General features: G+C 58.1%; 5 protein-coding genes across 5 annotated transcripts; 4 read left to right on the forward strand and 1 right to left on the reverse strand.

The window, feature by feature from the left end:
- The first annotated feature begins 37 nt into the window (after positions 1–37).
- Positions 38–1,485, forward strand: IWZ02DRAFT_451016 (uncharacterized protein). The gene has a single exon (XM_066767500.1). It carries the CDS (start codon positions 375–377, stop codon positions 1,017–1,019), a length of 645 nt encoding a protein of 214 aa, XP_066623176.1. The 5' UTR covers positions 38–374; the 3' UTR covers positions 1,020–1,485.
- On the forward strand, positions 1,332–2,729 carry IWZ02DRAFT_259484 (F-actin-capping protein subunit beta). The gene is made up of 4 exons (XM_066763316.1): positions 1,332–1,554; positions 1,653–1,958; positions 2,014–2,093; positions 2,209–2,729. The coding sequence occupies exons 1-4, from the start codon at positions 1,523–1,525 to the stop codon at positions 2,601–2,603; spliced, it is 813 nt and encodes a 270-aa protein (XP_066623177.1). The 5' UTR covers positions 1,332–1,522; the 3' UTR covers positions 2,604–2,729.
- A 1,773-nt stretch (positions 2,730–4,502) lies between these two features.
- On the reverse strand, positions 4,503–9,073 carry IWZ02DRAFT_451025 (uncharacterized protein). The gene is made up of 3 exons (XM_066767501.1): positions 8,884–9,073; positions 8,258–8,826; positions 4,503–8,201 (listed from the first exon to the last, which is right to left on the reverse strand). Exons 1-3 carry the CDS (start codon positions 8,897–8,899, stop codon positions 4,584–4,586), a joined length of 4,203 nt encoding a protein of 1,400 aa, XP_066623178.1. The 5' UTR covers positions 8,900–9,073; the 3' UTR covers positions 4,503–4,583.
- Positions 9,074–9,275: 202 nt separating this feature from the next.
- On the forward strand, positions 9,276–9,976 carry IWZ02DRAFT_451028 (uncharacterized protein). The gene has a single exon (XM_066767502.1). It carries the CDS (start codon positions 9,638–9,640, stop codon positions 9,917–9,919), a length of 282 nt encoding a protein of 93 aa, XP_066623179.1. The 5' UTR covers positions 9,276–9,637; the 3' UTR covers positions 9,920–9,976.
- Positions 9,864–10,905, forward strand: IWZ02DRAFT_451029 (uncharacterized protein; the record flags this gene model as incomplete). Its single annotated transcript, XM_066767503.1, has 1 exon — positions 9,864–10,905. A coding segment is annotated over exon 1 (323 nt), but the record flags the coding sequence as incomplete, so codon positions are not given.
- Positions 10,906–11,764: the final 859 nt, after the last annotated feature.

The raw sequence follows: 11,764 nt of genomic DNA on the forward strand, positions 1-11,764 counted from the left end.
GATTTTGGTATAGCCCATGTTTATTTCTGCCTCCCGCTTGCAGCCACCGGCATCCCATCGTGTCCGTCCCACAGATTGGCGCCAACACGAGCAGAGCCCATGCATGCTGCCTGCCCTGCCTGCGACCTGCCAAAAGGAACCGAGCACCCGAGACAGGGTTCTTGTCGCCTCCAGACTTGTTTATTTCTAGTGTCGTGTAGTGTATGTAGTCTAGAGCCCCCTGCCTCTGCTCTCCTGCCTCCGCTGGACCCCTTAGCCGGATCAACTTGGTTATAAGCTTCCCCATTCACTCGCTCTCCATCCCATCCCATTTCTCTCGCTCAAAACAAAACACTCGCTCCGCTACCCCGCTACCAACAACCTCAGTCTCCAACATGCGCTTCTCTACTCTCGCCTTCAGCGGCCTCGTCGCCTGTGCTCAATTGGCTCTCGCCGCCGACGAGCCCGCCCCCGAGCTCAAGCCCAACAGCACCGAGCTCTCCTCGACCTTGACCTCGACCTCGCTCTCGCCTACCGCCTCTTGCATTGCCGCCTGTGACGTTGGCGACGTCGACTGTCAGGCCAAGTGCGTGGGCGTCGCGCATCCCAACAGCGCTCAAGCAAACCAGACGACCGAGTGCGCGGCCAAATGCAACCAGGGAGACGGATCCCCCAAGGCTGCCCAGGAGTATGCCGACTGCCAGCAGGCCTGTATCAGCTCGTACTTCCCCATTGGCAGCGCCCCCAACGGCGTTGCTGCCACTGCCACTGGAGCAAACACGGCCGCGTCTGCTTCGGCCACAGCAACCGGCACCGAGGGTGCCAGGGAGACTGGCGCATCTGCTAGTGCAACCAGTACGTTTATCCCGAGTCAGGGATCAATTGGCAAAACATACACTGACATTGTTTTCCGCAGACACGTCTTCGGGAGCCAAGTCGTCGTCGACTGGCGCGGCGAACAGCAACTACGCCTACAGTGCGTCTCTGGCCGGACTTGGCGGCCTCTTCATGGGTCTCTTGGCACTCTAAGGGGTCTTTGAAGGGGACGCCGGCGTGCGCCAAAAAAAGGGTTGAGGTTCCCGGCGGAGAGGTTGGTTTCGGAAATAACAAGGTTGGGGGGGTGTTGTCTATCCTTGGCAATTCCTGGCGATGGTTGGGCATACCCGTCTGTGAAGGTTTTATTCTATTTTGTGTATTCTAATTGACTTTGCGTTGCACCAGCGGTAGCGTGCATTCCGTTGCGGAGGTAATGGTCAGTAGCAGGCGGAAAATAGCAATTTGGGCGCAGCGCAGGAGTTGAAACGCTAGCAGGCAGTTGGATGTCCTTGTTGCGAGGGGACTGTGACTGTCATGAGTTGATGTTTGGGTTTCGCGTTGCGGAGAAGCGGGCCAAGCGAAGCGAAGCTACGGGCCCGCTAGCTCCCAATGCGGCAGCAGATCGGCGGCGGGCAACCCCCATGTACATGTTGGTTGCTGTCAACTCTCCAGACTGCGACACCACTAGACCTATCACCACCTCAACCAGCCCGCTACCAACCTCACCATGACCTCCGCAGACCCCCTCGACAGTGCCCTGTCAGTCACCTCGCCCGCCCCGCCCCTCTCCCCCCCCCAGCAACCCACCAGCTCCAGCTCCAGCCCTCACTGACGCGCCCTGCGCCCGCGGCCAACAGGGACCTCCTGCGCCGCCTCAACCCCAAAGACACTTCGGCCCACGTGGAACGCATCTGCAGCATCAAGCCGGACCTGACCGAGGACCTGCTCGAGTCAGTGGACGTGCCGCTGGCCGTGCGACGATGCCCCAAGGAGAAGCGCGACTACCTGTGCTGCGACTACAACCGCGATGGCGACAGCTACCGCAGCCCGTACAGCAACGAGTTCGACCCGCCAATTGAGGATGGCGAGGGGATCTTGCCCAGCGAGCGCGTGCGCAGAATGGAGGTCAAAGCCAACGAGGCTTTTGACGTGTACAGGGAATTGTGGGTGCCTTCTAAGTGCCGGACCATGTCAGGGCGGAAGTTGATGGCAATGCAGGTACTTCGAAGGCGGCATATCCAGCGTGTACCTGTGGGACCAAGACGACGGATTCGCAGGCTGCGTGCTGCTGAAGAAAGGTACGTCGTTGAAACAAGCACAGAGATTAAGCACCAAACCCGCGCCCTTCTGCCAGCCTCCCCACCGCCTCCCGTGGTTAGTTTCCGGCCGCAGCTAGCTGACAAGGCCTCCTAGCCGTCACCCCCAGCAACAAGTCCAACGGCAGCTGGGACAGCATCCACGTGTTCGAGGCCTTTGATCGCGCACGCACGTCGCACTACAAGCTCACGTCGACCGTCATCCTGTCGCTGGGCACCGCTGAAGAGGCTTTGGGCAGCATGGACCTGTCGGGCAACCTGGTGCGCCAGGTCGAGCAGGACCACCCCGTCGACGACGACACGTCGCACATTGTCAACGTGGGCAAGATGGTCGAGGACAACGAGCTCAAGATGCGCAACCTGCTGCAGGAGGTCTACTTTGGCAAGGCCAAGGATATTGTCGGCGACTTGAGGAGCCTGCCTCCGCTCAGCCAGGCCAGTCGCGATCGTGAGACGCAGAGGCAGATGCTGAGTGACATGGGCAGTCGGTAGGGTGAAGCAAGCTTACATATGCGGACTGTAGCGGAGCAAATGGCAGCGTTGAAAATAACAAGCAACACGTTTTCGTTATCCGCGGAAGTCACAAGACAGCAGACAGTGACTAGAGACACGGACGAGTACTGAATGGTACCCGGGTAGACCACTCGACCCACCCTCTATCCCTCGCTCGCTCTACTTGCATACCCGGGTGCGTGACTACTTGCTCCGTCCCTCCTTTTCCCCTACCCACACAACACCCACAGGATGTGTCAAAAGTACCAACGTTCGCGCCCCAGCAGGAGCGGTCATAGCCGTTGGCACTACCACATGGGCGCTCACAGAGCTGCTACTCAACACCACCACCCGCTGCATCCCCATCTGTCCATCCATCTGTCGCCCGCTACCCACCATTCCATCCCAAAAAAGCACTTCCCCCCTCCCTCCCAGTCCAAAACAACTAACGACCACGCAACCAACGCAACCAACCATGCAACCGCCCGCCCAATGTCAAAAAATAGAAACAATCAACCACGCTCACGTCTGCCCGGGCCGCTGCCGCCCCGCCACGCCACGCCACACCACACCATGCCAGACCAGGCCACCCACCATGTCACACCTACATCACACGTACCTACCTACCTACCTACCTACCTACCTACCTACCTACCTTACTCCCCTACATTGGTCTAACAATTCATGCAATACTTTGGGCAGCAGCAGCAGCAGCAGCAGCAGCAGCAGCAGCAGCAGCAGCAGCAACAACAGTTCCCCCTTCCCCCCCTATTCGGCTTGGGTAGTGTAAGGTAGTAGGGTACGGTCGGGTCGGGTCGGTTGGGTTGCGGTACCTTTGGGGATTAGGGTTCGTCCCGTCCGTCTTGCCGTCTTGCCGTCTTGCCGTCCTTCCGTCTTTGCCGAGCGTCTGTTACTTGCAGCATGCAGCATGGGGCGTGCGTGCGTGCGTGCGTGTGAGGATGGTGAGGATGGTGAGGATGGTGAGGATGGTGTTTGATCTCGAGTGTGGGTATTGCGTTTGCAGTACACGTGCACGTACACGCGCGCACCCGTTTACTGACTCTTTCTTTTCGACGCAGTGGGTGGAGGAAGAAGGAAGGAAAAGGTGGGAGAGGACATTGAGGTAGGTGAAGATGAAGGTGTTTGTGATGTGGGGAGTATGTGGTGTGGTGATGGAAGAAAAATTGGTGAGAGAGAAAATTTGTGGAGAAGAGAGAGAGAGAGAGAGAGAGATGCAAAAGGTCAATTATGCAAGGATTCATGGGTTGGTAGGTAAGGTACACATTTTATACATGCGGTATGCGGCTGCCTATACTCTGATTTATCCAAGTGTGTCATTCTTCCACAATGTATAATCCAGTGGCCCAACCTAGTCCTACCTGTACCTTTCAACTCTCACTAATCCACCACAACGACAAACCACAATGAAGTGTAAGAGCGAAACATGTAGAAACAGGGAAGGGGAAGACGACCTTCTTTTCTCTCATGCCCACCTCCTGCCTCCTTCATCTTCCCCACTGTAATACCATCACAACCGCCATGACAACCAGCTCAATCTGAGGAGAACTTGGAAGGCTACAACAAGTAACAAAAAGGAAGCGGAAAAGGAGTTGTGAAAGCAGTGACGATTGCCGCCCACCCAGCCTAAAACTTAGCCTATCCTACCCAAACCTGACCCAAACCCGACCGATTCCCACTTTGATTGACTTGATGAAAGATATCCATATGAAATTAAAAGGGAAAAGAAAGAGAAAGAGAAAAATTAAAGGGCGCGCAGATAGAAGGCAAAGGAGTAGACGCACAAAAAAAAAAAAAAAAAAAAAAAAGGAAAAATGCTGTCGCTGCTATACCCGCCGTACGCTCAAAAAGGAGGAAAAAACAACTTGTCTGTCAACAGTCCCACAACCTGTGTCTGTCACACGCCACTGAACGCCACGCACGCCACAAGGTCATCCTCTCTCGAAAAATTACCACTACTCTCTAGCGTCTCCCCATCCGCTGCGCCTGGTCGCGGTCCCAGCTGGCGCCATACGGTAGTGGCGTAAAGCCACCGCCGCCCATGCCGCCATGCTGGCTGACGGGGCCACCGCTGTTCAGGCTCGTCATGCTGCCCAAGCCATTCATGTAGGGCCCTGTCGGCGGCGGCGCCATGGGCTGTGGCGCAAAGTAGCCGCCACCACCGTTTTGCGGCTGACCCATGCCAAACGGAGTGCCCGGCGAGTAGCCGTTCGTGGACGAGTGTTGTTGGGGCTGCGGCGTCCCCATAATCGACAGGTTCGGCATGCTCTGCATCCCCTGCGGCTGCATGGGCATAGACATTTGCGACATGTTGCCCAGACTCATGATCGAGTTGCGGTTTGCCGCTTGGTGCATTTGCTGCTGCATTTGCATCTGCTGTTGGAAAAGCACCGCTTGCTCCTTTTGCATTTGCATCTCAGCCCGGCGTTGCACCTCGTCCATTTTGCGGCGGTTCTCGGCCTCGGCCTGCGCGTGCGCGTGCAGCTGGCGAGCTTGAATGGCTTGGTGGACGAGGGCGGAGCGCGAGCCCTGCTTGATATTTTCCTTTTCTTTTTGGCGGGCGGCGATGGCGCTGACGAGACCAAACGACTCGGGCTCCTTCTTCGCTGCCGAGTTTTTGGTCATGCTGATGAGAGGCGTGCCAGTCAATCGAGCCACGTGCTCCTGCTCGCGCGCCGTGAGCTGCGAGGCATCGGCATTGATGAGACCAGCTCCTCCGGCACTGAGAAGCATCGAGGCCGCATTGCGAGAGTTGGGCCGCGGGATCCTGTCGGCTTCGGCGGCGCTCAGGAACATGGACGCGGTGCGGGAATCGCGGCGCGTCGCAAAAGAATCCCGACGAGGATCTCTCTCGCCTGACGGTGTGCGCTGGTAGTGCGGGAGAATCTGCGACCAGTCGCCGGACGCGTTGCGACTGATTGGTGGAGTAAGGTTGTTGGCTGACTTGTGTCGTCCATGGGCCGCCCCAGCAGGACCAGACACTGGCTGCGGCGCGGCGGCAAGGGAAGCGCGGTGATTGACCCATTCCTCTGGAGTGAAGCTCATGCGGTTGCTCGGGCTCGGAGTGCGAATAGGTCCGGCCGGCTGTGGCTGCCACAGGCTCCGTCGATTGCCGTTCATATCTTGCGGGGATCTCGAGTGGGCCCGGCGGTGAGACTCGACGCCAGGACTAGCCCTTCCCATGTGCCCATTCTCCATTGGGTTGCCAGAGCTTCCAGGTCGAATTGAGAGCGCGTCAAACCCAAGGCTCATGCGATCCCTCGACGCGGATCTCTCCTCGCCTACGACCGCATCCTCAGCTTGGCCATTGGCATGGACGGCCTTTGCGTCAGTCTTGGTCAGATCGTATGTAGGTCCAAAGTCAATCTTGGGGAGATTGAGTTGCTCCTCCGTCTTAGGCTCGCCAGTGTACTGAGCGTCGCCAGCCGTAATTGCTTCTTGCGCATCGGGCTTCGGAACGTTGCCCACCATTTTGAGCCTGCCAGTCCGAGGCCGTTCGACGCGCTCGGTGACTCGGACCGACTTCTCCGTGCTCACACTTTTGATACTCGCATAGTCGGGCGTGCCCGTCGACTCGTTGTCAAGCGCGGCCTCCTCGGCCTCAATCTGCTCCTGCTCGCGCTCAAATTCCTCCTGAGCATCCAGATGGCCAAGAATCAGGTCGGGGTTGATTAGGTCGTTTTGGAAACTGCCAACACTTGAGCGTGAGGGAGGACGAGGGGCGGCGGGGTCGTCCGCCCGAGGGAGGGGTGACCGACCTGGAAGTGGCTTGCGAGCAACAGCCCCTGGGGCAGGAGGGTCCTCGGCAATGTGCCCATGGTCAGCTTGCGCAGCTATGGCATCGGGGGGAAAGTAGCTGGGGAGCTCTCTGTGCTCGGGCACGGGCGGTCCAGTCGGCGAAAACGTGCCACTCGTTGCCGTCTGAGGTGTGCCTTGTGGAACATACGGCGACGCAGGAATGGTCGGCAGGCGCTCTTGCGGCTGCTCAGCCCATTGCTGGCGGCTCTCATCGACCGATCTGCGGTAAGAATGCATGGCTTGGGCGCGGTCACCTTCGCCACCTGGCCTGCCAATTCCATCGCGCTGGGCCAGGGCTGCTGCAGCCCCCATGGTCGCGGCCTCGGCCGGAAGTGGGTGGGAGTGAGCTTGCTGCATCTCTTGCAGTGTCGCCTCGTCAATGTAAGACTGGGCACGCCGCAGGTCTTGGGAGTCTTGCGGGCGATTACGAGGACGATGACCAGGCGCATGAGTGAATTGCGGGGGCTGCACAGCGGTTGGGGGCGGCCCAGACGTGCCAGTAGCCCCGAGCTGAGGCAAATTGATTGGCGAACTGCCAGACGAGTTTTGAAGTTGCTCATCAGAGGGAGTCGAGTAGCCGTCACCGTCTTGATTCAGGCCATTGAGAAGGTGGCGATGAGCTGGCGGACGAGGTGGTGAGTCGTCGCCGTTGGCCTGCCGACGCATTGGCCCAGCTTCCGACACTGATCGATTGTGGCCCAACATGGCGCTTGGCGAAGCAGTATCGGCACGTCTTGGAGCCGGGAAGCCAATGTCACCAGGCCGCGGAGGAGAAGAATTGCGAGAGCCAGGAGAAGAGCGCGCCGATTGCTGATCGTTGAATTTGATCGACTGAGTCCGTGAAGGCGGCAGACTCACGCGGCTGGCAGTATGACTGCGCTGCCTAAGGCGGTCAGGAGGGCCAGTCGTCATGCGTTTAACCGTGAGGTCCTTCAACTGTTTTCTCCATTCGCGCTCCGTCCAATTCCCGCTGCCTTGAGTGTGGAGCAGGCTGGCCACGTCCAAAATGTCCAAGTAGCCGTAGCGTCGCGACGTGGGCATTGCAAACATCAAGGAGCGAGTGTCGAGCGGATCGGCAATGAGGCGTGAGGGCCTGCCATAAATGGCAAAAACGTCAAACACGGGGAACAGAAAACGGAGCATCATTTCAAATCCAGACACGGCTGGGTGCACTTCGGGCATGACAAAGACGAAGCCTTCAGTGGTGGACTCGGGCTTGGAGTGTATCGTGATGCGGCCCTCGAGCTTGACCAAGGTGGACTGATCTATGAGGGGTTTTGATTGCGGGTATATGGCGTACGCGGAGTAGGCATCCTTGAGAGTGGCAATGGGCCGCGTCTTCTTGGTTACCTTTCTCGTGTCGTAAAACTTGACGTCGCCCTTGAGAACAGGCTGGGAACGGTCGTAGACGGATTTTTTTGCGGACTTGTTGGCCTTCTGGACGTCTTTCTCGTCTGGTGGTGTTATGACACACCAACACCGCCGCCATGGAGTTCCGGCCCCAAAACGCACTCTTGCCCAGTCTTCTTGCCTGAACCTGGTCTTTTCCATAATGGCGCGGATGTTGTTCAAAAACTTGCCTTTGGCGGCAATCAGAGAGCCCGTGTAGGCCTCCTGCAGGGAAGCATGCTCAAACATGGCGAGCCTGATGCCAGCGGTCCACTGAGTCAGTGAATTGAGCGAATTGAAGTGAAACAAGTAGCGATTGTTTCCGGCCGTGGACACGCTCAAGACGTTGGTCAAGTTCTGACCGCCCTGGCCACTCATGGGCAGGGATTCAATCTGGACTGTTAGCAACGACGACGACAACAACAACAACAGCCGGCTCGGGGGCATACCATTTTGATCGAGGCATCAGCCAAATTGATGAAGCTGGGCACAACCTCACCATCCGTCCCCGCCTCGTCGAGCTTCTGAGCGTCCCAAACTGAGAGCACCGTACCTACGAGCTGGGCAAACACCTCGGTCCAATTCCGATCCGGACTGGGCCGACCGCCTGGAGCAGTCAGATCACCTTCCCGATTCGGACTGAACTTGTACTCACGTCCATCCAAGTCATGCAACTTGAGAAAATAGCCCTCCTGATAGAGTTTGTTGGAGTGAGAGTTGAGGTATGTGAAGATGCGCTGCAGCTCTGGCAGGGTGTCCTGCTGGACGTCCATGACGGGAGGCTGGTGGGACTGGACCATGGAGACGGGGCGCGACGAAGGGCGCGAGTCGGAGCGAGAGCGCTGGGCGGCCGTGGGCGACGACGACTGGAAGTTGTCGAGGTTGTGGGACGAGGCCGAGGGAGGCGTAATGGGCGACGACTTGTCGGGGGTCGACAAGTTCTTTGGAGAGGAAGGAGCGTCGGCGGCGGGGGTTTTGGACCTGGGGGAGCCACCCCATTGCGACATGAATGACAGGACTGGCAAAGCAAGGGATTAGCGTGGTGAGACGCAGGTGGCAGCGAGGAGGAGGGTACCGCGTGGACGAGGCATTCTTGCGGCTTGCCAGGAAAGGCTGCCTGGAGAAGAAGCGGGCGGCAGCGAAAAAGAAAACGAGCGACGGGGGGAGACGAGCTGAAGAGAGACAGGAGAAGCGGATGAGGAGGGAAGAGAAGAGGAGGAAGAAGAAGAAGAAGAAGAAGAAGAAGGAGAAGGAGAAGGAGAAGAAAAAAGAGAGGAGAGCAGGTTGGGGGGTGGGTGAGGTTTGGTGTGGAATGGAGGATTGGGACGGGGAGATGGGTATGGCGGCGGAAGCAGGCGGGCTATGGCTGTTCGGGTGTGAGGCGAAGCGAAGCGCGGGCGTAGTCCAGGGAGCACCTTGTGAGGGCGCGGGCGTCGCACACGGGAGAGGATTCGGACAGGAAGAGCTGGAGCTGGACTGGAGGAGCTGGACTGGAGGAGCTGGACTGGAGCTGGACAGGAGCTGAAGCGGACTTGCGCCCAGGGCCTTTTGTCAAAAGGATGATGATGACCTGTGTTTTCCGTATGCAGCTGGAGGCCTGGGCTCAAACTGTGCGTTTAGCTCTGGGTGGTGGTGGGTAGGGTGCCTATGCCTACGGTAGGTACAGAACAGTACAGCAGGTATCCTGCTGCGTTGGCTGGTGGCTGGCGCCCGACCTCCTCTTCCCGTCGCTTCTCTTCTACCTACTCAAGCTGACCTGACCGTCAATCCTCCCGCGCTTGGCTCCCGCGACGAATTACATCATTCAACGCCGTCAAGAATGGACATACATGTTGTACCTTATGCCAGTCTTGCTGCTCCTACACAGCCTCTGCACTGATTTGACCCGGTTGCTGGGGCCCTGGTCGCATCTCCGCACTTCCAGCCGCATCGCACTGCATCGCAACTCCCGCAACCCAACCAACCAACCACGGCCGCCGGGCTCCGTTACGTATCCCATCCTTCGTCCATTCGCTCTGGACGAGTACGACGCATGGCACTGCCACACTCGCCTTGCCTTGCCTTGCCCTGCCCTGCCCTCGGCGAAGCAAAGCGCCTCTCACAATAATTAATACGACGCGTCTTCTTCTTCTTCTTCTTCATCATCTTCTTCTTGTTCTTGTTCTTTGTTGTCCTCTTTGGGCCAGGAGCCAGGCTGTAGATCTCCCGGTCCAACGAGATCAGGGCCTCCTCACAGCCAGACGATACTTTGGACCACCACCACCACCACCCAAGTAAATAGGATGCAGCTAGCTCATGCCAAGAGCAGCTACGGGAGCCCATGACGTGCAGATCGCCTGCAGGGTCGCCGCTCTCGCTCGCTCGCTCGCTCTCTCTCTCTCTCTCTCTCTCTCTCTCTCTCTCTCTTTCCCCCCCTTTTCCCTCTTCCTCCTTCTCTCCACATGCGTATCCGTGGGGCAAAGGGGTCGGTCCACTGCTCAACTGCTCCGTACATTCACGCTGCCCATCTCGCCCATCCCTCATCATCGCGCCCTCCAGTCGTCATGTGCCGCCGCTGATCCCATGCCGTCATGCTCGTCCTCTTCAGGCAACCACCCACCTACCTATATGTACCCTACCTACAGCATCATCGTCAAGTGTTGAGTCAAACAGAATATGCCAAGCCAAGCCGTTTTATTTTGGACTTTCGGCCTTCGCCTCCCCCTGCCTTCCCCCCGTTTCATCCAAAGCAGACGCACGCACCGCACCGCCCGCAGTCCAGGACCTGTTCCCCCCTCCCCTCGTCCGCCGCCCGCGGACTGTACCCAACTATGGAAAACTACCTAGGCACCCAGCTAGCTGCGAGACGGATGGCTGCTACCAGCTTGCTGCTGTACATGGGCACAAAAAAGTCGCCTCGGCTACCTCGGCTTGCCCCGAGCCTGGCTGCCGTCTCTCTCTTTTTTTTTTCTTTTCTTTTTTTTTTTTGGCCACCACCACCACCTGCACCAACACGACCACCATTGCCATCCCTACCACCGTCCATCGCCATCTGCTCCATTCGACCAGCGTCCAAACTCCCCACCAATCCACAAATCTCTCTCACATTTCCATCCCCCCCCCCCCCCCCCCCCCCCCAACGACTCCGCTCCTAACCCGATTCCATCTCTCACCGCTCACATAACTCCCCCCTCCTCCTCCCCACTCCTCCCCTAAAAATACACCTCCCCTCCCCGTCCAGCCACGGACGTCGTCGTCGTTCCTCACACCACATCCACATCGTTTACCGAATCCCGAGCCCGAAACCGAGAAGCATCCTAGCGCCCATCACGCAGCTAGAACGCTTGCAGACTACATGTACCGTGTGAGTCTGCGCCCGCCGCCGCCGCCGCCGCCGCCGCCGCTATATCCACCATTGCCGTTTGGCTCGCTCTTCGTGCGTGGTCTTGGTGGCTGCGGCACAGCGGGCAGGCAGGCAGGCAGGTAGGCAAGCAAGGCTGCATGCCATAGTAGAGCCCAGTTGAGACGAGAGGAAGCGGCGCGCTGACTGGTCGTGGGTGGGTGGGTGGCTGCGAGTACGTAAAGAAAAGAGAAACGACGCGAGAGGGAGAAAAGAGGCCAAGAATTAGAAAGCGAAGATGCATCCTTCCTCCGCTGATTGTGATGTTGCATGATTAGATAAAAGGGCGACATGAGCAAAGAACCTTTATTGCCTGCCTATTCAGGCCATTGAATGTGTCGTTAGTGAAGTGAACAAGCAGCAGCGTCGATTCGGGGAGGGGGGGGGTGGGGGGTTTCTTTCTTCTTTTTTCGTTTTTCCCTCTTTTTGTTTTAAAACTTTGGCCTGCTCAAAGTCGACGGTAGCTACCAGACGAAGATGGCAGATTCGATTGATGGGAGAACGGCTTGCTCTTGTCTTCCCTGCGAGTCTGACTGCGGCCAGACCGCTTGCACCTCGCCTTGCGCCCGCCTCTTCT

The sequence above is a fragment of the Phyllosticta citriasiana genome (genome assembly GCF_038021145.1).
Source record: "Phyllosticta citriasiana strain CBS 120426 chromosome Unknown IWZ02scaffold_6, whole genome shotgun sequence".
Lineage (NCBI taxonomy): Eukaryota > Fungi > Ascomycota > Dothideomycetes > Botryosphaeriales > Phyllostictaceae > Phyllosticta > Phyllosticta citriasiana.

What these genes read in the sequence shown, in the direction of transcription:
- IWZ02DRAFT_451016 (XM_066767500.1), top strand. Translation starts at nt 375, where the DNA reads ATGCGCTTCTCTACTCTCGCCTTCAGCGGCCTCGTCGCCTGTGCTCAA.
- IWZ02DRAFT_259484 (XM_066763316.1), top strand. Translation starts at nt 1,523, where the DNA reads ATGACCTCCGCAGACCCCCTCGACAGTGCCCT. An exon ending in GACCCCCTCGACAGTGCCCT is followed by an intron (nt 1,555 to 1,652) that starts GTCAGTCACCTC and finishes CGCGGCCAACAG; the next exon opens with GGACCTCCTGCGCCGCCTCA. An exon ending in TTTGACGTGTACAGGGAATT is followed by an intron (nt 1,959 to 2,013) that starts GTGGGTGCCTTC and finishes ATGGCAATGCAG; the next exon opens with GTACTTCGAAGGCGGCATAT.
- IWZ02DRAFT_451025 (XM_066767501.1), bottom strand. An exon ending in CTGATGCCTCGATCAAAATG is followed by an intron (nt 8,202 to 8,257) that starts GTATGCCCCCGA and finishes CTAACAGTCCAG; the next exon opens with ATTGAATCCCTGCCCATGAG.
- IWZ02DRAFT_451028 (XM_066767502.1), top strand. Translation starts at nt 9,638, where the DNA reads ATGTTGTACCTTATGCCAGTCTTGCTGCTCCTACACAGCCTCTGCACT.